Source organism: Mustela nigripes, chromosome 3, assembly GCF_022355385.1.
Source record: "Mustela nigripes isolate SB6536 chromosome 3, MUSNIG.SB6536, whole genome shotgun sequence".
NCBI classification, from domain to species: Eukaryota; Metazoa; Chordata; class Mammalia; order Carnivora; family Mustelidae; genus Mustela; species Mustela nigripes.
In genome coordinates, this window is record NC_081559.1 from 72374006 (window position 1) to 72401189 (window position 27184).

Sequence of the window (27184 nt, forward strand, 5' to 3'; positions counted from 1 at the left end):
GGGGAAAAAAAAAAAGGCCCTTTAAAATCTGAGCTTTGTTATCTGACTGAGGTCTACAGAGACAGACCAAATCAACAAGCATGACATGAAGGGCAAATTTGCAATTAAAAGAAGAATAGGGAATTATAAAGATAGATGAGCCCCGTGACATGCACACCCAAGCCTGCGTGGCCTTGGCCTCCGATGCCAGAAATTAATGCTTGACTCTTTAGCACTCGTCACCTTTGGCTCTGAACAGAAAGGCAAATGCATTAAAATAACAACAATTAGAACACTTACTTAGCTTGGAAGGCATTGTTGGTTCCCCTGTGGTCGAGGTCATGACACAGGCATCCCACAATCACCGCTAAAATTTCCACCTCGGTCAGAATCTCTTGAAACCCTGCGGTCTGGGAAGAAGGGAAAATGGCACCAGTCACTCCTTGGGGCACGGAGGATGGATAAGGTTCGTCCCCCGAGCAGCAATCAGCTCTGTTTTCATACTCACATCATTTAAGGAAATGATTAACTGCCACCCCCCTCGATGACAGTCAGTTGGGTGGTCAGTTGCACAGACTAAGGTCCCCACTAGCTAGTGATGAATTAGCTAGATGTCGTAGTGGCCCACCCCGGCACACCAGGACACAGTTCAGACTATTTGTTCCCTTTTTAGAGAAGAGCCTGTGCTATCCAGATACAGTGACGTTTTGGCAGTGGCCCAGAGCAAAATGTGTTTTGTGATTCTACATGGCAATGATGAGCATCTAGCATGAGGAGAAAAGAGGGCTGTGAATCGAGAAGTGAAAGCTACACCCACCAGTAGCCACTCCAAGGCAGGCAACAGAAAACACCTTTTATGTACATATTAAAAGAAGGAACTTAGAGCTACTCGAATTGCTACATAATATTCTACAACTTACCTTGTGACTAATTTAACTCATAATAGGTTGGAGGACAGATTAAATTTAAATGAGGCAGGCAGGGTACGTCTTGAAAACCAGGATTTGGCAGAGGATTAGGCAACACAGATTGAGGATCGGGTGGAGTGTTATTGCATGGGATCTTTTTTTCCTAAGCCTCTGGTAACATGCTTGCAGAATGCGTAGGCTGGGTGTGAGGTCTTTGGGGAGGAGTGTGATATTATTAGGGAACCAATGCTTGTTGATTCCTGCCGTCCTTCGTCCTTCGGTTAGTTTAGAAGAGGAAGTGAGCCTCTGGAAACACAAGTCCACGCATTTTCTTGACCCAAAGCCTTTATGTTTTCCCCTTTTTACTTAGTTAAGTCTTCCATTTCATTACTTATTAAAATCTTTATCAGAGGGCAGGAGGAGGGGAAAGTAGGGTTCACATTGCTTCCTTTTCCATGTATGTTTTATCCCCAAACCTTGGGCCCCTAGATAGTATCTGTAAGACACTTCTTTAGAGCAATGAAAACTTTGTTTTTTAATTAATTATATTTTTATTGCAGAAATAACTGAACAGTAAGTTTCTGTGTTGACAATTTTATTTTTAAAAAATTAAGCTGGGTCCCCTGCTACATTTAGAAATACACATAATTTCCCTAGCATAGCAAATGGGAATGTTTATAAATTGTTGGGGGCAGGGGTTAAATAGCCCCTATCAAAGCTGTGTGCGCCCCTTTGTTTTAAAATTTGGAGTTGGCCGTTCATTTTAAGTTAATTTTATTTTACTTGAAGTATTACCTGAATAGTTAAAAAAACAAAAATCAAATCATGGTAAGAGGCTTCGAATCAAAACCAGCAGTCTCTCACCCTTCCCTCTTCCGGATTCCCAAAGGCACCTAATCTTTCCTTTATCGAATTTGGTAGTTATTTCCTACCGTATTTCTAGATAGTATGTCCATATTAATGGCACTTGGTTATTCATCAAGTATGTATATAGTCCTTCCTCCCTGCTGACATTGTCCTAAGAGCTCTGCAGCTGTTTCACTGACTGAATTCTCACCACAGCCCTGTGAGGTAGGAACCACTGTTATCCCCAGGTATAGATGAGGAAATTGAGGCACAGAGAAGCTAAGTAATGTTCCCAGGGACTCACAGCTAGTATGTGGCAGAGGTGGGCAAATTCCCAGCATCCAGCTGCCAGTTTCCCCTTGAACACTGATGTCTTGGTCTTGTGGTGGGTGAGAATTCTCTTCCCTTCCTCTTTTCCCTCTCACACTCACAATGCAATCCAGAGTCACATTCCATAAATATTCATGACTGAGCTAACATGTATCCAAGGATTGTTTCCTTTCTGATGTAAATGTTTTTATTTCCTGGAGTTAAGATTTCCTCGGAACATCCAAGTCTTCTCACATTCTACACAGCTCTCCAAAGGGTCACGGTGTTTCTTCAATGCCTTCCTGTCCTGGGGACTCCCGGCGGTAGCCTGGTCCTTCCCTTTGTTCTGGATTCTCGGTGGGCTGCCAGTTTTCCTCTCCTGAGGTTGACCCCCGCAGTCCTGCATCCCAACCTCTCTCCTTCCTCAGTTCCTCCCTCATTTTGCAGGAGCAAATCTGCCAGTGGCTGCATGAGAAAGGGTGTTAACTTTTCAACACTGGGGAGTGCGCTAACTTTGGAAGCTTTGCATGATTGAAGATGACTTTCTCTATTCAGTTGTTAGCTTTCCCACAATTCTAGCTTGCAACATTTCCACTTAGAATTTTGAAGGACAGCTCTATTGTTTTCTACTTCCGAAGCTGTGTTTGAGAAGTATGTCCAATTCATATTCCTAAAAATCAGACGTTATTTGATTTTCACTTAGAATCCTCTCTATAGGGGCACCTGGGTGGCTCTGTGGGTTAAAGCCTCTGCCTTTGGCTCAGGTCATGATCCCAGGGTCCTGGGATCGAGCCCCGCATTGGGCTCTCTGCTCAGCAGGGAGCCTGCTTCCCACCCCCCCCCCCCCCCGCCTGCCTCTCTGCCTACTTGTGATCTCTGTCTGTCAAATAAATAAATAAAATCTTCTAAAAATTTTTTTTAAAAAAAGAATCCTCTCTCTATCCCTGGGTTTTGGCAATTTCACAAAGATATGCTTTGGTTTAGAACTTCTTTCTCCGTCGTTTTGCTTGGTGAGGCTTTTCAACCTGGAGACTCTTTTTCTTTAGCACAATGTTTTTGTAATCTTATTTTTTTAAAAATTTCCTTTCCCCTCTTTTTGGGGTCCTATTTGAACAGAACTCCAGTTGGTTGGATGTTGGGCTCCCTGTATTGATCTCTTTACACTCTTGTCTCTTGTTTTCTGTTGCTCATATTGACTTTCCCCTCTTACTTTCCAGGAGTCATCATTTATAACCATTTTATCTGTTGTTCCTTTCCTCATAGCATGCTATTCTTCTCTCACGGATGTGTTATCACCTCATCTTTTGGAAGATAATCATTATAATTCCTCTGAAATTCTCTTCTGCTCCTTAATTGCCTGTTTCCTCTGAACTCCTTTTCTCTGCGTTTGCTGGTTTCCCCCAAATGCCTGATATCCTTGAGTGTCTACTCATATAAGAGTAAAGCATTATAATGTTTACCTCACACCAGCACATGCGGGTGGTGCCCAGATTTCTGGGCCTTACCACCAGGTGAGCAGATGGCCAGCTGTTCTTCTGTTGGAAATCCCCAAATGTCAGTATCTAAACTCATTTTCTCTGAACTTGCCGATCTCTTGCTTGGAAATGGTGTAAACATGGGTGTTGGCATTTTGAGAAAAGAGAACTGTATTTTCTCATCCTTGAGAATGTAGACTTTTGCTTAATTCTCTCATTTTCAGGGTGTACCTTGCCTCAACTTTTCTTTTGGTGGTGTCCCCAAGTCTGGAGCCTAGTTTCTCCAGCAAATATTCTGGTTTCCTGCGCAAGTGAGGGTAAGAGTAGCCCTCTGACTACATGGAGAAGGGGTAGAGACTTGGGGGCTCAGAGTTTTTGGCACCCCTCCACTCCACTCCACTCAATTAAAAAAAAATTTATTTGATGCCTCCAGTTCCTGAGCCTTGATAGGTTCTGGAGAGATGTTTCTCACATGAACTACTACTTCCTTTAGTGCCTCACCTTGAAGGCACCTGGGTAGATCTTCCTTTTCTTTGCTAAGCTATGAACCATCCTCTCTCCATTTTCTGTCTTCATATATTATGGTTCCAAAGGCAGATGCTTAACCCACTGAGCCACCCAGCTGTCCCCATATGGTTCCATAACATATAGAATGTGTATCCATTTCTTGTTCTCCTTGTTTTTGGGGGGTGATTTTGAAAGAAGGAATATAAATGTCTTTATCTGTCATCTTGGAAACTGAATGTCAGCTTTGTTGGGTTTGGATCTGCTCATTATAAGTAAGTCCTCAAAGCCTATAATATATGACATAATTATCCAGAATACTGTGGAAATCAGTGCTGTAAAAAACAATAGAATTGCACTAAAATTTACAGAGGTTCTGCCTGTGAAAATGTTATTGATTAGAATGAGCTGATGAATTAGAATAGTAAGAATAGGGATAATGTTAAAGTAAGGTAATTAGATTCAAAATTTAATTAGAAGATGAAACTGAATGCCTCTAATAGGCTCAAGATCAGAATCCTGAGTCATTTTTAAGCCATCAGTTTTCATCCATTATATAATATGATGGAATATATTTTACTATAATGTTCTATGCCACCAATTTCCAACCCCTCCCCTGCCTCCCTTGCCCCTTCTTGGGAAACCACATGTAGGTCTTAAACTATTTGGATCACGGATAATTTTGAGACTTTGATAAAAATCATGGCTCCTCTTCCCAGAAATTATTCTATAAGTTTATGGTGTTCAGAGACCATGGACCCCACCTCTAGATCCTCAGAATAAAGAGTCCCTGAAGTCCAGCACACTCGCAGTCACACGGAACATATTTACCTCTCTCAACCGTGATACCTGAATTACTGAAGCAGCACCTATCTCTTGACTGTGATTTAAAGCTGCCTGGTAAATGGTTTCTGAGAATCATCAGGCTTGAAAAGTGTCCACCTGCCAGTAAGTGTCCATTTGCCCCTCCCCCCCACATCCATCTTCCTTCGCGCCCTCTCCATTCAGACCTACACTGACCCAAGTTGAAGAGAAAACGTCAACTGCCCGCTGAGGATAATCTACTTTCAAAAGAAAACACAGTGGTAGTGGAAAGTACATTTTAATGTATCTGTCCCATGCCCGACTCTATTTTCTTCTTTTATTTTCAAATACAACTATATCTTTTCTGTTCCTGACCCAATAGTTACGGATTTTACTGACTTTTATATTAATCTATTTTCTCACCTGTATTCCCTCACAGTCCATATAAAAAATGTAAAGCAGCGAATACACTATATTTAAGCGAAGGAACAGTCAAGTCATATAGACCCACTTCTCACACCACCCTTTTAAGAAAAGCCTGTGACTACCCTCTGAGCAGGCTTCCGGCCATCGTCCTTCCTTGGGCTAAAACATAAGCTGGGATAATCCTACTCCCAGCCACCAAAACACATAATCACGGGCATCCAAAGAACCCAGACAACAAGACTGATTCACAGGGTATCCTAGTCTACCCAGTAATTTCCTCTCACCTGGTCAACCAGGATATACTATCATTTCCAATGCTAGGATATACTATCTAGGATATACAGCTAGGATATACTATCATTTCCAAGCTGACCCCAATAGTGAGTGGAGGAAATCATGGGCAGAGAAAGAGGACTGCAGCTTTGCCACTCTGTAGAATCCAAAGAGGTCTAAAAAACAAGAGCCATGATATCAACACAATCTAGATGGTGCTATGGAGGATTCACTCACTTAACAAATGTTATTAAGTGCTTATTGTATATCAAGCCACTGGTGTTGGGGATAATGATTTCATATATGAGAAAAGGCTTGGGACAATGCTGAGAGTAGTTAACAATTCTTCAGTGCTGAGTGAACACCAGGCACTGTTCTACACACTTCGAATCCAGTAACTCACTGAATCCTTATAAGAATACTCCAAGAGAGATGCTATTATCTCTCATTTTACTGATGAGGATACTGAGGCTCCGAAATGCACTGTTAGAGTATAACAGAGGTGGATCGGAGCTCAGGCAACCTGTCTCCCGAGGGTGTTCTCATCCACTCCGATATTCAGCCCTCTAACGAGAGGGCGTGGGTGTGGTTAGGAGGCTTTTAAGCACTCTCGTGATGATACAGTGTTAGATGACATGGCTTTAAAGGATCGACTGAGACGTGCTTTATTCCACAGATGCTGTTATTCTCGAGTGCTGATAGCCAGATACCACAGAGCCACTGGACATCTCACCCCTAACCATGAGCTCTGACGCATCAAGAGGGAACTGATCATAAATAGTGGCGTACAAATGAGGTTTGGAGAGAAAAGAAAGATACAATGGTTTATATGTAACATCCTAACTTTACTCAATACATGCATAAAAAAAGGACTGTCGGGACAACAAAATGTTACCAGTAATTTTCAAGTCACAGTTGACTTGAAAATTTTCCTGTGTGTCCAAAATTTCCATTAAAAAATATTTACGCATTAGAATAATATATATATAATTAAATATATAATGAAATAATATATAATATGTTATATATAACATATATAAAAATATACATAATATATGTGCGTGTGTGTATGTAAATTCTTTATTGTTTTAGGAATAAGCCCATGTTTCATCAAACTCTCCTACCCTGGAATAAAATAGTGACAACCTCGCAAGTATCATTCACTCATCTATTCATCGAGCAAATATTAACTAAGCATTTTCTCCATGGTAGGCATTAGGGAAGTACTAACACCCTGAAAAGTGTCCGTTCATTCATCGATTCATTGAGCAAATACTTATGAAGCAGTGTACTGCTCCAGGCACAAGAAAGAAAGCTTGGAGGAAGACAGGCATGACCCTGGCCAGCCCAAGCAGAGCTGTGAAGGTCCCTTTTCTAGAGAGAAACCATCACAGCACTGGCTGAGCTTTTTTGGAGAGAGTACTGTTGGAAGAGGTCAGCCACCCCTGCTCTGTTTCTGGAAAAGGTAGATTATGGACCACAAGCCCCGTCGTCGTGTGTTCAACTCCAGCCTGGCAAGCTGAGAGAGTGATGCCAGACATTTCTGCCTTCACATCAGTTTTTGCACGTCTGTGTCGGATGTACTGAATGATGAGGGATTTCCTGAGTTCTTCCTGTTAATTTCAAGATCTAGCAGGTGGCAGACTAAGAGGAAGGGAATCCAGTGATATAGTAGGAATTCCTAATGGTCATAGAAATTCCAAACTGAAAGTTCTTGGCTCCGAATATTCCTCCACGATGCTGACAGCTGGGCACTAAAGAGAGCCCCCAGTGGACTGACTCTAGTTTAGGGGGAACGTGATTAGTTTTTGTAGACTTTCTTCTCCCTTTCATCTTTCTCTCTTTTCTGGGTAAGAAGAGCTCAGACCATTCCAAGGCGTTTAAAAGACCATGGTTTCTCAAGGAAGTGCCCTCTAGAAGAGTCCCTAATCTCCGTCATGTCTCAGCGGACCTATAGATGACTCCAACTTCAAAGTGATGTGAGCTAGGGGCGCAAATGCAGCACTTGGACAAGAAGCATTTGATTTCTGGTTTTCTTAATGTCCAGTGTGCAGAGTGTTTCAGGGTCACTTTCTGGGGCCTTTGTTTGATATGTTATTAAAATCAAATTTACTTTAGCCAAAGAGCACTCTTTGAGGGTTTCATCGCAAATATCATCTATCTGTGTCTATCTGTGAAACTTAGATCTGCAAGCAAGAACCAAAGGTTCTATGAGAAGGGTGTCTCCAGTCACCCTCCCAACTGAGCACACAGGCTACTGTGGGTGGGTCCCAGCAGGGAGGGCTGTTAAGGCACTTGTTTGGCCTCCAAAGGAGCGTACAGCAAGCCCAGCATGTTTCTCTTTGGGACTCTGTTTTGTTGGCTTCAGGATGGAATGGGTATTTCTCAACATACAAATCCAAGCAGCAGGCTGACAGGCATTGACGTAATCAACTGCTCCCAAGCAATGCGTTTAGGCAGAGGACTTTCTCAAGCTTTCAGATGGAAGCAGATTTCAATGCCTTACCAAGAGTGCTTATGAATAAATTTACACTACTCGATGCCATAGCCTATCTTTTTAAAACAGGATCCTACCTCTGCCAACCAGGGCTGATGGGGGATGAAAACACAATGGGGAGGAGAACAGGAATTCACAGCCACAATCCCCTACTGGGGGAAAAAAAAAACCCTACTGCACAAACCAGAGCATCTGGATTTAATGGTCGCACCCCTTTGGCATTTACAGTAATCTTCATCTGCCAGGGCTTGGCTGTGCTAAGCTGGAAAAGAGGCACTTTAGCCCTATTTTTGTGGCCCAGAGTCGAGAACCTTTTCAGCCATTAGGGGACCACCATCCAACACTATGTGTACATGTCCCCTTCACCAAAGCATGTAATGTAACACAAACCAATTGTAGTTTGTCTAATTACCCAATGGACCAGGGGTAGTTTTCATCAAACTTGCCTCTCTTTCTCCTCAAGATAAATGCAGCCGAATACTGATTTAAATCTATAGTGACCCTTCCCTTATCAAGCTAAGAGTTGGGAAAATCTTACAGTCTACATCAAAATACTTTCTGTTCTAACCAGAAGCCTCTAACGGCACTTGTCATCAAATGGTAAAACCTACATCACATTTTGGATACACCAGGGCTCTCACCCTCATGTAATGTTCAACTGTTTGCCCATGTAAGTCTGAGATAGGCGAGGGAGCAAAACTCAGTGGTCTGTCTGGTGTAATTGCATATGTTGAATGAATGTTTGATATATGAAAAAAATAGAGTTGATTTTAATAAATTTTATGGAGTGATTTTTTAATGGCTTCCACGACTTAATTTTTAACCTACCTATTACCATAATTCACTTTGGAAAGTTAAAATCGTACAAAAAATAGAATACTGTAATGAACCCCCATGTCTTTATTATCCAACTTCAACAGGCTCCGTGGTTTTCTGGTCCCGTTTCATCTGTGTATTCACATGCATGGGTTGTTTTGTTGGCTCGTGTGCTAGGGTCTTTCAAAGCAAACCTCCAACATCTGTCAACACCCTTTATTTCATTCTCAAGATGTCCAGATGCAGTCAAATAAAAACTGGCCGAATAGCTCCTCTCTCACATTTTGATAAAATGTGTAAAAAGATATACAAATGGTATAAGGGAAATTTCGGGGTGGCTCTCTTAATAAGACTTGGGAAAAAAAACAAAGTTTCTACTTCAATTCAGATAATACAAGGACTACATATCTGTGCGCACGCAGCACCCAGTGTATTTCAAAAAGAAACAAGAAAAAGCATGTTGGATTCTTAAAGACTGAGCTTTCAACACTAAAAATATACATGCTTTGTGATTCTTCGAGGGCAAAGATTTTTTGTTCTTGTTTAGATAGGTGGTTTATACGTTAAGATAAATTACTTGCGCACGAATATAATACCGTATGTGGTTTGTGAGCAGAGAGAATGAGGCAGATCACTCCGTGAGCATTAATTGTGCAGAGACAGACCTCTCCAAGTATGAGAAGCCAGGTTGATGAATTTCAAGATTCTGAGGGCTCTTCGAAGCTTACCCAAATTTTTATTAGCCATCATTAAGCCAAAATTAAACACCGGACTCACGAAGAATTAAAACTTTTTAAAGCTCCCAGTCTGACACCTTGAAGTGCCAGTTTCCAGCCCCACAGAAGTGCCATCACTAAGTTATAAACCGGGGAGAATGGAGGCTGTGATGAATGACCACGGCTTTGCTGCCGGGTCTCCCTGACCTGGAGGACTCGGCTGGTGTCATAAAACACAAAGCGACAGATTAAGCAGTTTACCAACACCGTAAAAATCTCAAGAATAAATTCTCTTTAATCAAAAATCCTATATTGTAACGAGGCAGCCAGAGCCCTGAAACCACATTCATTTCCTCCCAAGCCTGTGTCCATGAACGGGAGCTTATACGCTCTCTGAAATGCCGGACATGATTATGTTCATACACTTTTACAATTTACATGTCCTAAGAAAAATACCCAGCTCTGGCTGATGGTGCGGGAGAATTTATTTTCACTAGGAAGGGAATGACCCATAACTCATGAATGGCAGCGCTTAAAGTGAGTTATGGAGGTTACTCTCCTGTGTGAGGAAATGGATTGGATTCTCCTTCTGCCCAATTGTATGTTTGGTTATTAGCGCACCGGGTTCTTAATTATGTGAGGCTTTGCCTTTTTTTCTTTTATAAAATAAATGTGGATAAAGGGAATGTCAACTAAAAGCATGGAGTGCCTAATTGGGGCTCTCAGAGGTGGCCAGAGAGAAGAAAAATAGAAACCTTCTTAAATGATGAAAAGGCAGCACTCTGAAATGTAATTTAAGCACAGTATTCAAACTGATTAGTGCTCGGGGCTGATACTCTGCAAATACACTGAAAACCACTGCTTTCCTAAACTGAAAATTTGCCATCTTTGAAGTTACACTGGAAGTCAAGACATACCTACATGAAGATTAAAGAACTGTTTTTTCTAACATGCAGATTTTACTGCATTCTTACGATGGTGCTGCATTTATTTTCAAGTAAATATAGTAGTTGCTACTTATATGAAAAGGAAATACAATGTGAAAATGGTGTTTGATGATTATCAACATGATCATTGTTTGTTACTTTAATAGGCAGTTACAGAACAGAACATGTAGATCTCCTGGACTTCTCAATATGACAATCTACAAAAAAAAAAAAAAATTAGATTTCTGTTAAGATTAGGATTCTTGTTACTTAGTGAAAATATTTTATTTAAAAATTTAATAGGTTCTAGAAACATTTAATTGGCTCTGTCCTTCTTGGGAGGCCGGGGAGGGAGTGGGGGAGGGTTCCAATTGTGTCTCTCAGATCTCCTTCCAGAATAAATTTTCTATCTCCAAAATCAAGGACTTCTCTGAAAACTGCAGACAGCAGACAGCGCCTTATCCTCAAGCTGGAGAACAGGATGGATTTTTTTCTCCCTAAATGTCCCTTCTGCTCTCTAGTTTGAATTATCAATAAAATGATTTGGCTTATCTCTGAAAATAACCTTGTTGACAACACAAATATGGACTTAAACACGCTACCTCCACATTTAAGATTTAAGAAGCCCCCAGTAAATGTCAGGGGGTGTCAATGTGTTTGCTGCGATACTTGGTTATTATTAGTGTTTAACTGCGATCCCCCACCAGCGCCATGCCGCCAGCACTGCCATAAATTTTAATGCGATCATGTGCTCTTTCCTTTTCATATCCCGTGAATTCTGCAGGATCATAATATTCCAAATGAACCCGAGCTGAACCTCAGTGTGATAGAAAGAAAAAACAAGATTTCTAGCAGTGATCGTTGTTCATCGTTTTATAGTTTTTTTAAAAAACTGGACACAAGGCAACATGAATAATATTACCCTCAACTAAATGCACTCATTCAAATTAATCTCTTTTGAGCCCGACAGGATGCGGGGCAGGGCCCAAAGTGCTAATGAGTACATTTATGGGATAGTAAAGAACACTGACTCTTAAGGAAACCTTTTCCCCCACCCTTGGAGAATCTGTCGGAACTCATACATCATTTATAAAACCGAAAAATGTGTCCGCAACCTTGGCACCGCCGCATACCTTTTATTTCACAGAATGCAAACAAAAGCACAGTTGTTTTCTCTATCTGGTCTGCATTGTGAATAGAAGAGATGTGTTTCTCATTGTTCATTATGTGTGTGCTTAATGGAATATTTATTCTACAAGCTTCCATAGATAAAGAGAATTTGTGTGATTTTTTTTTTTTTTTTTGATCTGCAGGCTTTTTTATTCCTTGTTTCAGCCCCAAATAGTAACTGCCAGTACGTACTGCATTTAGCCAAGGAATTAAAAATATTAGATGAATTCTAGCTACCTAAATATCTCTAGAAGCAAAGGATAATGTTGGAGCTTTCATTTCAAAATTAGGAATTTCAGGCCAGAGGCGTGGAATAAATTAGTCATTAGCAGGGTTCCCAGTGAACTAAATTTCCACCGTTTTATATCAAATTGCTTATTCTTCAAAGTAGTTCATTCTTCTTCCCTTGTAAAGGAACGAAACTGATTTGTTACCTAGACATGAGGTTAAATACTTTTGTAAAACATAATTCTGAGTCAATAAGTTTATCTTCCACGTTCAAAATGATTTTAGGGTTAAAGGTTTGGAAGCTGGTGTGTAGATTTATATTTGCTTGTTTGGTTGTACATGGTGTCATAATTTGCTCAGCAATGACACACAACTATGCATCTTCCCACTCTCGGAGACAGATGGGTTTAGATAAATACACATACGCACAGATACAAGGTCACATGGAGAAAGTTGTGTTATTCCTGGTAACAGCTCTGTGGGCAAGGCAGTCATAATACAGTCTGACTTGATAGGAGGGGCTTTTTTGGGACACACTGGCTTTGTTGGTGCCTCTTTCAAGAAAAGAATGTGGGAGTGTGTGCCGCATGATCTCCTCTCCTAGAAAAAAAGAAGTACTTTCAGGGAAGGTTGGGAAGATTTTTTTTTTCCTCCTTGCCTGGCAACTGGCTGGGAAACTTTGCCTTGGAGCGCCATCTAGAGGAAAATTCAGCATATGTGCACTTTCTTGGCTGTGTGACTCAGGCAGAACAAATCCAGTGGTTGGTTGGTGTATGGTTTTTTGTTGTTGTTGTTGTTGTTGTTGTTTTTTAAATATTAAGAGAAATTTTGTTCCTAACTCAATACATGGCAATAGAATATGAGATAACTGGAATGGAAATATAATCACTAATGATAACAGAACAGTGAAAGCCCCTACTAGTCTTCAGGAGGGTCTGAAATGTTAATGCCCATTCACGGAAGTGAGGTTATCATTTTGCCATAAGCTGAGGTCTTATTCCAGAAACTAGAACTGATGAGTCAATTAAATTCATTTTTTCTTCACTGACCAAGTAATCTTTTCTCACATCTGTAATTATTTTCTTAGTTAAAAAATTCTCTTTAACCAGGCTGCCCATGGTCACATCGAAGAGACTGCTTGTGGTAGGGACGTTTTTAACTTATTGTAACCCTTAGTCGAGTTCAGCAAAATTTAATGGGCAGGAAATAATATCTTTTCCAGATGTGGCTTCTCAATTCAATGGGAGGGAGAAAAAAAAAAATAACATTCACCAGTGTATTCTTTTTAAAGCCAGGGTGGGAACTTTAGTAGAGAATTCTCCCATTTTTTAGCTAGCATTAATACAAAAACAAAACCCGAGCCTTCTCACAGAGGGCTACTCTTCAAGGCTGCTGAGTATACTTGCAAAAATAACTATTCCCTTGAAGGATTCTGGCAGTATGAATACCCCTGTTGTCATAACAGAGTTTGAGAGTTCTGCTTTCTTCCAGTTCCTGAAAAGGATCAACATCATCTGTATTTTGGAAACATATGCTGAAGAAAACTGGGTATGTGTTTCCTTTTACTCCTAAGTGTCCTCCCTGACCCCGCTGCTCTTGCTAACTTCCCCCACCCCAACTATTTGAAGGCTGGCTTGTCGTCGAAGTTTGTCTTTCACATCTCTAACTTATAACAGCAAAGCCATTCCTTTTTCCCTTCGTCAAACAAGGCTCCTGCTGACTTATTTTTGGCAATTCACCATAAATCCATAGGTTCTCCAAAATAACAGGGTAACAATTTCTTCATTGAATGTCTTCTGTGAGCCAGATGCATAAACTCTGCACACAGGAAATGATTCCTTGTCTACTGAGATCTGATATGGACAAGCAAGATGAAAGCGGTTTTATTTTGTTTTGTTTTTAAGCAACATTGGCACTTGAGCAATTAAGGCTAATAGTTCAAAGCATCTTCCTCCCTCATTTGCCTGGCCAACTGCTTTCATGGGGTATGTTCCAGAAGGACAGGGTCAGTCCAGTTTTTCCAGGTCAGTCTGCTTGCTCCTTTAGCAGTTGAAGATCCAAAACGGAAGTCCTCCAGTGTAAAAGTGAAGACCTTTTTGTCCCACCTTCTCATGCTAAATGCACACTGGAGTTCAAGTTAATCTAACACACATCTGTTGAAAACCTACCAAGTATATGAGGGCATGGAAAGTGCTGGCAAGACCCAGGAAATAACTGTTGGACAAGCAAATGAATGTTGTTGAAAGAATAAGAAATGATCTCTTGGGCCTCAAGCTGCTGACTCTATAGCAAAATAAGTGATCTGTGACTTAAGACACACAGCAGAAAGAAAGACGTGTTGTACCAGACACAGTGCAGAGATAGAAGTAATTACTGATGCTTAGGGATATAGGGGAAGACTCTGTGGAAAAACTGGCATAGATCAGTGCCTTCAAGGATGAGTAAAATTTTCATAGGAAGAAAATGGGACAGAGAATTTCATAAGGAAGGAGCAGAACAGTATTTGTTCATTTGACCAAAGAAAAATGTGTATCATTTGGAGTTCCCCATTCTGGGCTTAAATTTTAGTGTGGGTACAAAGATGTAAGGTACTTAGGTTTATGTTACAATAATCTAAAACTTGTGTTTTCTTCTATTTTGTATGGTAAATATGTTGATACATGCAAATATAGGTACATATATGTGTTTATATACATATGTGTATGTGTATAAAACATGTGTATAAAACCAAGAGGCCAGAGAAGTCAACATATTTAAGCTAGAAAACATTTTATTTGATTACAGTTTAACAGTGGAAGTGGAAGTAAGGCCAAAATATGCCTTATTCCTTGGTTTCAATCTTTGCCACAAACATTTGCTTTTAGTTTAAATTCCAAGGCTTACCTCTGGCTAGTGGCTCTAACCATCTCCAAAAAACCAGATTGCCACTTTCCTTGGGTGACAGCCCGTAGAACAGAAATTTTAGGCCTGATGTGCCCCAAAGCCCTAACAGCCCTAACAGCTTTTGCTCCCACTACTTCTTTCCCTTGGCCTTCCTGAGCATCTCACAGATTATCATTCTTTCAGGATTTCCACGTTCTGATGGGTAACGGTCACATGGCCCGACTATGGCTTTTCACCAGCTGACAGTTTTATCCAAGGATCCCTTTGTTCTGTTAGTCAGTCCCCTATCCACTGCAGAAAGATTACTTTGAAAATCCAAGCACTTCTTTGGTAAAAGGAACCAGTGTCCAAGATGAAGCATAGAAAAGAGGCTCACGCAATCACGTCAAGACTACACCTGTTTCAGGCTGTCAGTGATTTTACTCCTTTAAAGCCCAGAAAGTGTTGTGAAATATATATTCCCATAACCAGGGCAGTAAGTTCCAGTGTAAAACAAATCATGTGGCAATTTGTCAGAGAAACGGAAATGCAGAGGAGAAGGCCTACAGGTCCATACACATGACAGATGCCCTTCCACCGCCACCGAGCACACTTACGGTCAGCATCGCAAACATCAGCTGGCACACGTTGAAGGCGTGTCTCCAGTTGTGGTAGAGAACCATTCGATAATTTTTCCTCACAGTCAATAACCACCTGCACAGCGTCTGAAATGGGAAGGGAAAGGTGGAATCAGGCGCTTGGATGTGTCCCCAGCAGATTGTTATCAAAACAGTGCATTACATCTGAGTGATCTTCACCACCCAAGAGTCCTTCCACAAACCTCCCAGGTTTCTCACAGTAATCCCAGGAGGGGTGCAGGCTGAGTGATGTCATCCTCTAGTCGCGTTTGGGAAACATGGCTACCGTGTTGACCCAGACGGATCACCCTGTCAGAACATCTTACCTCATAGTCAATTTTAAATTTCTGTACCATCCCCAGCTCCATGAACATCCGGAGAGCGGCTGTGATCATGGCGTCAACATCAAGAGAGAAGTCATCAAAATGGATGTCATTGATGGCAAGTTCTGACACCAGAGGGACGTTGGCTGCCTACAGAACAGAGGTCATAAGTCAAGCCAAGTTCACCAGCTTTTCCAAACCCCTCATCTTGCTCTCCTTTCCTGCTTATCAGACATGCCACATAAATCAGACCTGACCTGCACTTACACTCCAAGACAGCTAAACTCTGAGCTGGAAATGTCTTTTGTTTCCCAACTGCAAATGCCCCAAGCAAATGAAGGCGGGGGCGGGGGAGGGGGCGGCGGGAGGAAGCTAATCTGAAGAAAAAATATACACAGTGGATCTCATCTGCAGAATTTAGAATACAAAACTGTCTCGTTTACTGAAAACTGCAGTCATACAATATATTCTGATGCATATTACAGAGCACTAAACACAAGAAACATCTGGGCAGCCAGCAGCTGTGAATTTTAATTGCTGCTATTCAGAGGAGGACATGGGAATACACCTCTTTGCCGGTTTCTTGTATTCTTATATCCTTGTTTTTTTGTATCCTTATTTCCTTGTTTCTTGTATCCTTATATCCTATAGCTCGGCACACACACTTTGTTGCCCATGTGTTCTGTATATTCAGAAGGATGGAAAGGATCAGACACAGCAGCTCTGGCAAAAATGTTTTCTTATTAGAATAGAGATGTTTGGAGGATCAGCACCAGCATATGTTTCACCGAAAGAGGAAATGTACAATACCGTCTAGTTTCATTCTATAGAAACATCAAAACATAATTGCAATACTGGTCATACATATTCAGGCTTTTCAAAACACTCCTGTTAGGCAGCTGTCCATCAGTCCCTCCCTCCCATTCCCCAAGTTTAAAAGGAAGAAAAAAAAACTTGGGGGAACCATTTTCATGCTGATTTCCTTGGGTTCACCATATCCTTTGGGCCACTCTTGATAAGGGAATAATTTCTACTTTTCAGGTTATCAGGGACATTCTGGGTTCATATTTCTAGTCTATTCACTGGGTGTAAACTACTCTCAAGGAGTTTTCTTCACCCTGAGACTATTTTGGCTGAGCAATGAAATCCAGCGCAGGTCACTCCAAGCATTCTAGAAACCATATAGTCAATCTTCCTTCCCAACTCCATGTTCCTCAGTAAGAGTTTACATCTCTAGGTTAAAATCCGAACACTGTTTAATCCCCACAACACAGAAGAACACAATGAAGAAATATATAAATACAGCAGTATGAAATATATGCACACAGTTTTACGATAGGTATCTGGAACTTCTTCTCCTTGTGTAGCTGAAACTCTGTACCCAATGGACAACTCCCCATTCTCCTCTCCGCTCTCCACTCCAGCCCTTGGCAACCACCATTCTCCTGTTTCTATGAGTTTGGTTACTTTAGATACCTCATGTCAGTGGAATCATGTAGCATTTGCCTTTCTGTGATTGGCTTATTTCACCTAGCATAATGTCTTTAAGGTTCATGCACACTGTACTGTATGACAATATTGTCTTCTTTTTTAAAGCTGAATAATATCCCATTGCACGTGTATGCAGCTGACCCTTGAACAACATGGGTTTGGGCTGCGTGGGTCCATTTATATGTGGCTTTTTTTTTTTCAATAAATATGGCACAGTACTATAAATGTATTTTCTCTTTCATCATATGATTTTCTTAATGTTTAATGTTCTCTAGTTTACTTTACTGTAAGAATCAGTACCTTATACTTACAATATACAAAATATGTGTTAATTGACTGTTTATGTTATTGGTAAGGCTTCTGATCAATATAAGGCTACTAGCGGTTATGTTTTCAGTGAGTCAAAATTCTACACTGATTTTTGACGCCCCTAATCCTCATGCTGTTCAAGGGTCAACTGTAATATTTTCTTTATCCATTCATCTGCTGATGGTTTAGTTTCTGTCTTAATCAGCTTATCTGTCAAGCCATCACTTTTATATACTACAGGGTTGAGAGTGTTAGAGGTTTTCCTTAGCTGTATGGTCATGTTGGATTTTTAGCTTCTGTTTACAAGCTAGGCTCTATAGCTCCCGTTAAAGCTTCTCTAGCCTTCTCTGGAGGGGGGAATCTAACTGACCTGTTTCCTTGGGAAAGCCACCAAGCCTGGGTATCTTTAGGGCTTTGCTCTTTACTCAGATTTCCCAGAGAAGAATCTTGGGGGTAGAGCCTGACTGGGAAGGGGGTGGGGGTGGAGCCTCAGGATGGGTTTCTCGCTTTTCATTCAGCCCTCCGTCCGCAGCCTGTGGGCTTACCTCGGAGCTCTGTGCTGGTGTCTCTCTAACGCAAAGAGCAGCTCTTGAACACTCTTAAGCTACACACGACCCCCGTTATTTAGGAAGTGGAGCCGTGAAACAATGGATCTGGAGATGTCACTGTTTCTTAGATTCCATGGTTCTACCTTCATCTTCACTGACAATTCTGGAGCTCTCTAGGAGGGGTTCTGTGGTATAAATGTGTTTGCCTCTCAGCGTTTCCCATTGCTGGCTTATTTTGGCTTTCTTGGGTTTGCTAAATTACTTAATATTTATCCGTCTCTTTTCTAAATTTTGTTATTGTTAAGTCCTCTCCCAATTTCTTTGTTTTTGAGAACTTATTTCTTAAAAAAAAAAAAAAAAATTCTTCATGGTTTTTTAGTGGGGCCTGTGGAAGGCACAAAAGAAAATGAGTCTGTTCCCTCTACCATGGTTATCCAAAAATCGCTGATTATCCAAAAATCCAAAATAAACATAATTTATTAAATGATGCCTTAAATGATCAGCTTGGAGAACTCAGAGGTAAGCTGGCCTTTGATATTTAGTCTCTCTGTTTCTACGTGCATGGGCCTGGTAGCAACCGTGCGCTCCCCTTTCTCTTATTCTGTTCCCTGTGTGTTCACCTGTGTCCATCCTGATCTTGCCTTTTAGACTGTAACAATCTCAGAGGCGAATGTGATGTTTCTTACTCTCTACTTCCACCACACGTTTCAAGGGCTTTCTCCGTACTGAGAATATCTGTGCTCGTGGTAATTTGTTCAAGTTCAAACCCAGATCCAGCTGGAATACCACTTCCTAGGAAGGTAGGAGCCCTGTCCCGAAATACACAAGTGTTTCTGCTCTCAGGTGAGGAGTCTGGTCCTGAGCCGGCAGAGGAAGTCCAAGCCCCTCCCAACTGGTTGCCGAGTTGCTTACATGGCATTGAAGGCCATGCTGCTCTCCAGGTGGCCCCTGTCTTGCGGATTATTAATAGTGTAGTCTCTGATGTCATTATAAATCCTCTACCCTTCAAAGGCACTAAATTCACTTAATTATCTTAAAAATTAAAGAATATAGGCATTTTTTCATTATGAAATGTTAATGGAAAGGAAATAAGAACATTAGGTTGAAAAATGTAGGGTGACCTCTGGTTCACCAAGACCCATACTTATTGACCTTGTCTTTTTTCCCCTAACAGGTTGATTGATCCACAGTTAAATCATACCAGTCTATAGATCACCCCAAGCCCTGTCGTAAACCCTTGCTGGCACTTGTAGATGCAGAGAAAGTCTCCAGCCTTTCAGAAATGGCCAGTTTCAGCTATTTTGAGAAGTAGAAATAGTTTTCATCCACATTCCTGGGTGTAAGAGCAGTTTCTGGAGGAAATTATGAAGAATTAAGAGTAGTGTGTGTCCTGACGAGGTATGCAAAGAGATCTTGTCTGCAAAAGATTTGAAGAGTTTCCTGTTGCCAAATTTCCTTGTTATAGAAACACAAGCTCCACATATCTTCTGATAAGCAGAGAATGGGACCACATCTTCCAAACCTATAATTACTCTAGACATAGGATATTAACAAAACAAATCAAAGTCAATTTCTCTAAGTGTCAGTCTTCAACTTTTAAATATTTATAAGGTACCATATCCCTAAATCAAAGAGGAGTGCTACAATCCAAAATAACTACTGAATTAATAGCCAGGAAATAACATTTGGATAAAAGAACCATTTACTTTACTGCAGCAATAAATGAAAACATAGAATTATGAGTCCTGGAGCTAATTTGAATAATGTTCAAGAAGTGGGACTCTAGCTGGCTGGGAGTACCTGATATCCTTTGACCATTCCTCTTCTTTGTTTGGGTCTTAATAGTTAAGTGGTTATCAAAGGGAGTCATAAAACTGCCTCCTCTAAAACTGAGAAGGTAGCTTTACAAAGAGGCCATAAAATGTTAAAATACAATCCTAGATCCCCTGACACATGAATATTACATTTTGTGATGTTCAGAAAATGGGCAGAAACAACAAAGTGGGTGGGGTTCCGGGGCAAGCATTTCAAAGGCAAAATGACTTTTGCCAATCCAGCCCACTCACTCACGGATCCCTTTGGACAAGAGCAGAAGTTGGGGGCTTTACGATCCTGTCTTCAGGAAGGATCCTCCAGACTGGGCTGGAGGAATGTGGAAGCGACTGCAAAGTTCTTTATTTCACTGCACATTTATAGCTCTTACCAAACGCCAGGCACTGTTCTAGCATCTTATGCATACTAACTCATTTGCTTCTCACAAGGACCGGAAGAGGTAGGGAATATTTTTAATCCCATGTTACAGATGAGGCAACTGGCCTAGATGATAGGCAGCCTGTTTAGATTTGCACAGCGGGGACTGGCAGAGGCAGATTTGAACCTGGGGCATCTGGTTCTAGAGACTGGTTCCTAATCACTACGCTGCCTCTAAAAATGGGCTGATGCCAAGCCAAGTGGTTCCCCGATCCCTGTTTCATTCTAACTAACTTGGGTGCACCAGGGGTGGTGGTTGGGACTTAGATCCAGATAATTATTGATCCATTTTTCTTGGTGAGCAGCCTGGAACCATTGGAGAGGACAATATTTTGGTCTTTTATGGGTTCGTCTGGGAAGACTCTAAGTTCACAACTGCCTTTAGAATAGACCCAGTCGTTAGCATTGTTTGGATTAGAGGGAACAAGGAATCAGCTCAATACTCCCAAGTCCATCCTGAAAAAAATTACCTCTCCTCTGAGGGAGCGGAAGTTGACTTCCAGCAAATGGCATTAGCTTCCGACGGGAAAGCGGAGCGCACGTGGGGCTGGTAACTACCCTTGGCCAGGCAACAGTAAGGGAAGCAGCAGACAGCGGAGGTGCTGTGTGGAGAACACGAAGCTGAGGGATCCTCTGTCAGAAACCTGGGAAGTTTCTCTAGACCTTTGGGACACAGTTGAGAAGTGCCTAAAACATATGCGTGCACTGAGACTTTACAGGGACGCACAGCACTAGAAGGAGCTAGTAGTTTAGGTGGTATGCAGTTACATTTCCAGGGGCGAAGGGTGACATTTAACAAATTTCCTCTTGCTCAGGAAAAGAGGAAATGATTTCTTATTAGTTGCAGTATAATGTTGCTTTCCTAAATCAACTTTCACACAGGAAAGTTGGGCTGTTTGGGAGCCCATGCCATGTGAAACGTGTGGGGAAAGATACAGAACTCAAAGGAGAGAGCACATCCGAGTTCCAGCCTCGAGCTGCTCAGCGGACGGAGGAGGTGCTGACCACCCAGCCCGTGTGTAGACGACACCCATCATGCTCGTCTACAAAACACCACCAGAAGCCACAAAGAGCTGGGGGGCCAGCTGGTGGCCTGTGTGGCAGTCCTGTGAAGATCTGAGTCGTGTTCCTGGGGCCAGACAAACAATAATGAGATGATCACACACTGCAGCTCACAGGCTCAATTGATAGGTGGAAACAGTAACATTCAGAACATAAGAGAGAATATAAATGTCTCAGAATTCTCAAGAAATATTTAATTATAAGGCCTTATCCTATCTCAGGTTAAAATATAACCACAGTATATTTTAACATGTTTTTATGTTAAAACATGGACTTTACACCTTTAACTCAGTCTTCACTGTTTTTATCATGTAACTCCCTCTTTGAAAACCTCTAAGTGTTCAATGTGGCCTGTGCCGAATGAAATAAAACTCCTTAGCTTGCCCATCCATGTTACCATCTTCCAGTCGTCTGTGGAAGCATCAGGCTGGGCATTTCATTATCCTTATTCTCTCTCTCCCTCTGTTTCAGACGATTCTACCTCCCGCCTCCCACCCCGCCCCCATGTGGGTTTACTTCTTCTTTACCTTGTTCCAGTTGAAATTCAAACGTTATCCTCTTTACAAGTTCATTTCCATTCATGTATTCCTATCTCATCCTACAGTGATGTCCTTCTCTGCAGTTACAGAAATAACTGTAATATTTACAGTCACTTTATACTCTAGGGTTTTCACGTGTGCGCGTTAGAGCAGGCAGTAGGACCCTGATCAGATATGCCCATTGGTTTGAACGTGATTATTTGTGATTGGGGGAGGAGGGTCCCGTAGCTTTCTTCTGACTCCTTCTGGTTTAACATGTGTTCTGTAGCCAACGAACTCACCAGGTGTCCCTCCTGTACATGCTGAGGGCTCTTCCTCCCGGAATCTTGGTATACATGAATACTTAAGCTTCACCTAAACAGTGGCAACCCTTCCCATTACACAGCTAACCAAGTCCAAGGGCATTTTATGTATTTGTCTTTTTTAAGTGTGTAAAAGCAAGGAAGATTTGTAGTCAATAATCACTATAACAAAAAAGAGAGGAAAGTTTAAAGAAATATGAACTCTTAGGGACAGTATGTTCCTTTTCTTACTAACCTTTAGTTATTCTCAGTTACTGCTTAATTCACTTTGGTTTTTTTTGGGCTTGAGTATACCTATTACTTTGAATCTCTTAATAGGAGACTGGAACATTTATTATCTCTTGACATGCGATTTTCAGAAATTTCACCGGAAGTTAAAAATCTTCTGGCCTTTCTTTTATTTCTGTTTGAGCTGTTCCAGCTAAACAATCTCAGCTTGATCTGTTTCCTATTGATCTCAGGAACCACCTTTGTTATCTTTCACGCACTAACATAAGCCTCAGGAGGCACGATTCCCACAGAGTTTTCTTATCATGGTGAGTACAAAAGGTAAAAGAAACATCAGAGTGAGTGTTCCCTTTGGGAACAGAGAAACTTTCTTCTATGTGATGTCTTTTTAACACTGCCTCTTTCATATTTCTAATGCGCCCTCCTTATTTATGTTTATCAGCAAAACAGTCTCCACAGCAGCACTGAAAATTTCAATACTGCCTTTCAACAGAAACGGGTCCTTTTTAAAGAGATTTTATTTTTTCTAGCATATAACATTTAAGATAAAATAAAAAGTAATTCGATATAGTTTTTTTAAAGGTATCAAGTATTACTTCTTAAACACATGCAGATATCCCAGGTCAGTTGATGCAGTATTTGTTTATACGCTTCCGTGTTTTCTGTAGTTTCTTTATGAAAGAAGATTGTTTAAGAGTACAAGATTAATCTGTCTTGCGTTGAGTACATTACAGTGGTCTTAAAGGCAGTGGGTAAGGTGAAAGAGAATCAGCACTAAGAGATGATGATGTGTTGAATCTTTAATTTAAAATCAAGCCAATGTCCCTGAGTGAGGTGAGTGCTGTGAAGTAATTTTTCTTTTTCTTTCTTTTTTTTTTAAAGTAATTTTTCTTTTAAAAAATGTTTCTGTTAAAGAAGTTTATTGCTTTCTTATTAAAGTTTAGTCAGTACGGTATATACAAGTGTTGTTTTGTTGTTGCTGGTGGTAGTGGTACACACATAACCTGGTTTGGTCCAAAAACTTTTTAATGTGGATTTCAAAAATCCATGCAATAACAAAGAGTAAGAGGAAATAAAAATAGCCCAGAAAGAGAAATCAAAGAGAAACTATGGAAAGGAATATAAATCATGATCATAAGTGAAGTTACTAGACAGAATGCATGCCTTGCGTCAAGACATTTGTAAGGACAGCCAGAAATTTGTCTGTAAGCTTCCTAGTAACCACTATGAAGAGAATCTGGTGTGTTAGATAATTTTCAGAGTTTGTAAGATTTTTTTTAAAAAGACAGGGCTAAGGAAACCCACAGAGACACAGCTGTGCTATCTCTGAGTTTACAGAGATATGTCTCTTGTTTTTAGGGAAAATTTTCCCAAGCCACTAATTCTTGAAGTATGGCTTCCAGACCAGCTCTGTCACTACCTAAGAACTTGTTAGAAATGCAAATTCTGAACTGGAAAACTCTATTTATGTTTAATGAGCCCTTTGATTCTGATGCTTGTTAATGTTTGACAGCCATTGTTGTGAAGACGATCCCTTCAAGCAGCACAGCGGTGAATTCCTCAGAGTTGGGGGTGGCTCTGGGTGATGTACGAATTTGGGGGATGGAAGGTAGAGTCTAAGGGGTTCCCCAGTGAAATGAGAATGAGACTTTGATATGCAATTCTTTGGACTATTTCTATGTTTGAAAATTTTCATAATGAAATCTGGGGGAAAATTATTCACTGCCAACAAGTGATAAAACATCAACCCAACACAATCCTCCAAGGAAAAGCTTTGGCTCCATAGGGATTTGTGCGGTGGTGTTTTTAAAAAGCGTGGTTTAAATTCTAATACTTGTTTCTTCTTGAAGCTATTTATTACACTTACCTTGCAGCTGCCTCGAACGCTCTTCACAACAGATGGGGGCTCCAAACCTACCCCCGACCCTACTGGCTAAGGGGCCCTGAGGTAAGCCTGGGACTGAGTGTGTTCCTTGACAACACAATAATAAAACTAGGTTGTGCGGTTGCTGAGAGGAGTTAATGAAGTAACGCCCACTCAGGGCCAGGGTCCAGCATGGTGCCTGAAAATTGGAAACAGTAACTGATAGTGATCGTATAATCATTGTTTTTGGTGGCACGTCATTGTATACCTGTTAGTAATTTTAATACTGATAGCCTCAAAGAAGGAGGGAGTGGACATAAGGAATTCCAGCGATTAGACCTTGAGGGACCAACTCTACCTACTCCCTTTGCTTACTGTTGCTGATTTATTACCAAGGATATTTTAAAGGATAAAAATGAAGAACCAGACAAAGATATATATAGTGTAAGGTCTGGAAAGGTCTGTCCCATGGATTTGGGGGGCACTACTGTCCTGGCATGTGAATGTGCTTACCAAATCAAGCTCCCCAATCCCCAAACTTTTGGGATTTTTATGGAGGCTTTATCACATTATTAATGATTCTTTTTTTTTTTTTTATTGTATTTTTAAGTGCACTCAATATAAGGCTCAAACTTATAACCCTGAGATCAAGAGTTGCATACTCCACTGACTGAGCCAGCCAGGGGCCCCTTCATAGTTAATAATTTTTTTTTGATTAACATATAACGTATTATTTGTTTCAGAGGTACAGGTCTGTGAGTCATCGGCCTTACACAATTCACGGCACTCCTCATAGCACATACCCTCCCCAGTGTCCTAACCCAGCCACCCCATCCTCCTACCCCTCACCGCCGCCAGCAACCCTCAGTTTGTTGAACACACTTGTACTGGGTACCTAACCCGACAACAGGTGCTAGTGGTGCCGTGCTACCAATATATTTCTGGAATCAGTGTGGTCCCGGTGCTGGCGGTCTGTCAGGGAGCACAGTGGAGCCAACGGGTAGTGACAATACAGTGCCAGAAGTGCTGTGACGAGGGTCGGGGGGCACGGGTGGAAATAGCGCTAGTTCAGTGTCCCCGCCTTCATTCTTTTTTTTTTTTTTTTTTTTTAAAGATTTTGTTTATTTATTTGACAGACAGAGATCACAGTTAGGCAGAGAGGCAGGCAGAGAGAGAAGGGGGAAGCAGGCTTCCGGCTGAGCAGAGAGCCTCATGTGGGGCTCGATGTGGGGCTCAATGTAGGGCTCCATCCCAGGACCCTGGGATCATGACCTGAGCTGAAGGCAGAGGATTTAACCCACTGAGCCACCCAGGTGCCCCTCCCTGCCTTCATTCTAAATCATCATTAAATTCAGCTTTATAAAGCATATTGAGAATAATTTAAAATGTTAAAAATAGTTACTATGATGAAAAGTTTTCTCAAGGTCATAAAGTTTGTATTGAAACCTATGGAAAGAGGCAGTCTCCATTCCCGGGATGCTCATTGTCTATGCAGGGAGAAAGAAGAGGAAACAGAGTGATCGGTGAAAAACTGGAAGCAGGAAGTCCAGAGGCAGCAAGGGGAGGGAGCTTATAGGTGGTCAAGGAACACAGTGGAGGAGGGTTGCTGATGTGGGTGGGCATTGAAGGATGAACACAGGCTCCTCAGGAGCCTCAGTCCTCAGGAAACACTGACGGTTGCAGGCAGAGAACAGCATGGACAGAGGGGAGTTCCCAGCTCACCTGCAGAGAGCACAAAACCAGGAGGCACAGACCTCCAGGGCCTCAGGTTGATGACAACGGCTTGATTCAGGACTTGCTCTAATCGGCCCTAAGAGCCCGTGAGGCAGCAGCTCGGCCAGGCTCCCATCTACGGTCCTGGAGCACAGCCCGAGAGCATGCCTTGACTGTAATTCCAGGCCTGAATTCCACTCACTGTCCTTGCCAGCCTGCTCTTTGTCGCTGGGCAGTCACCAGTCTCTGGCCTCTGTGGTCAGAGCTCTGAAAAGCCGACCTTCAAAGTTCTGGTCACAGTGTTTGTTGGGGCAGGTGATAGACTGGGGACAAGGACATTGTTTTTCCCTTTCTTCGCTGCACTCAGCAGCAAACCCTTTCCTTTCCCTTCTGGGAAAATATGAAGATCAAGCAGCCCTCTGAGTCCTCCAGGAAAAGGAACTTGTTTTCAGATGAGTGGGGCTCTGAGTCCGTGGGCCATCTATTCTGAAAGAACTAAAGGAGCCCCTGGGGGAGAAGAGAGAATGTTGCTGTCTTGCCAGGGTGATGGGGTGGGGTAGGAAAGGAAAAAGAGGGTCTCTGGGAGCACAGCAGCTAATCCTGCGGCATCTGCCAAGGAAGCAGGTTGCATGCACCTAGACAAGGACTGCCCTGGAAGCATTGTTTGAGCTCCTGGGAACCACATGTAGTGGAATCAAGATTCACGCACGGATTGGCTTCCTTTGCTGAGTGGCTACCTCCCCCCGTTTGCACTCAGGGACTCACCTGCTACTTGTCCCATGGAGACTGATAAAGACTTAGCTCATCAGTATCAACCCCTCATCTGCGGACCACTCAATGGGAGCGACACTTGTCTGGGCAACAACCACTCTGCTCAGTCTCCAAACACATAGTGTTGAAGGCCACCAGTAAAGTCAAGAAAGAGGGGTAGGATCCTAGGTACCTTGAGGAGTGCTTGTGGGGGCACTCTGCACACCTGAACTTGGGTGGGAAGCTGGGTGATGGCATCCTTGCATTATCAGTAATGTGCTATGTAACTATCTGTTAAATGTCTGCTCCAGGAAGGTAGGGAATGTGTCTGTCTTGTTTACTCTTGTGTCCTAAGTGTCCAGTAGAGTTTCACAGGGCTGTGCCTCACACCTGGAAGAAACTCCCTGAACATTTATTGAGTGAAGGAA

At 41.8% G+C, this 27184-nt stretch overlaps 1 protein-coding gene across 1 annotated transcript in view; it reads right to left on the bottom strand.

The window, feature by feature from the left end:
• PDE11A (phosphodiesterase 11A) overlaps positions 1-27184 on the bottom strand; it is a 388241-nt gene that overhangs the window by 73808 nt on the left and 287249 nt on the right. Inside the window, exons 11-13 of the mRNA XM_059392799.1 lie at positions 15704-15850; positions 15357-15464; positions 280-389 (exon numbers count right to left, since the gene is read on the bottom strand). Coding sequence (XP_059248782.1) covers positions 280-389; positions 15357-15464; positions 15704-15850 — 365 coding nt within the window. The remainder of the gene's footprint in view (positions 1-279; positions 390-15356; positions 15465-15703; positions 15851-27184) is intronic.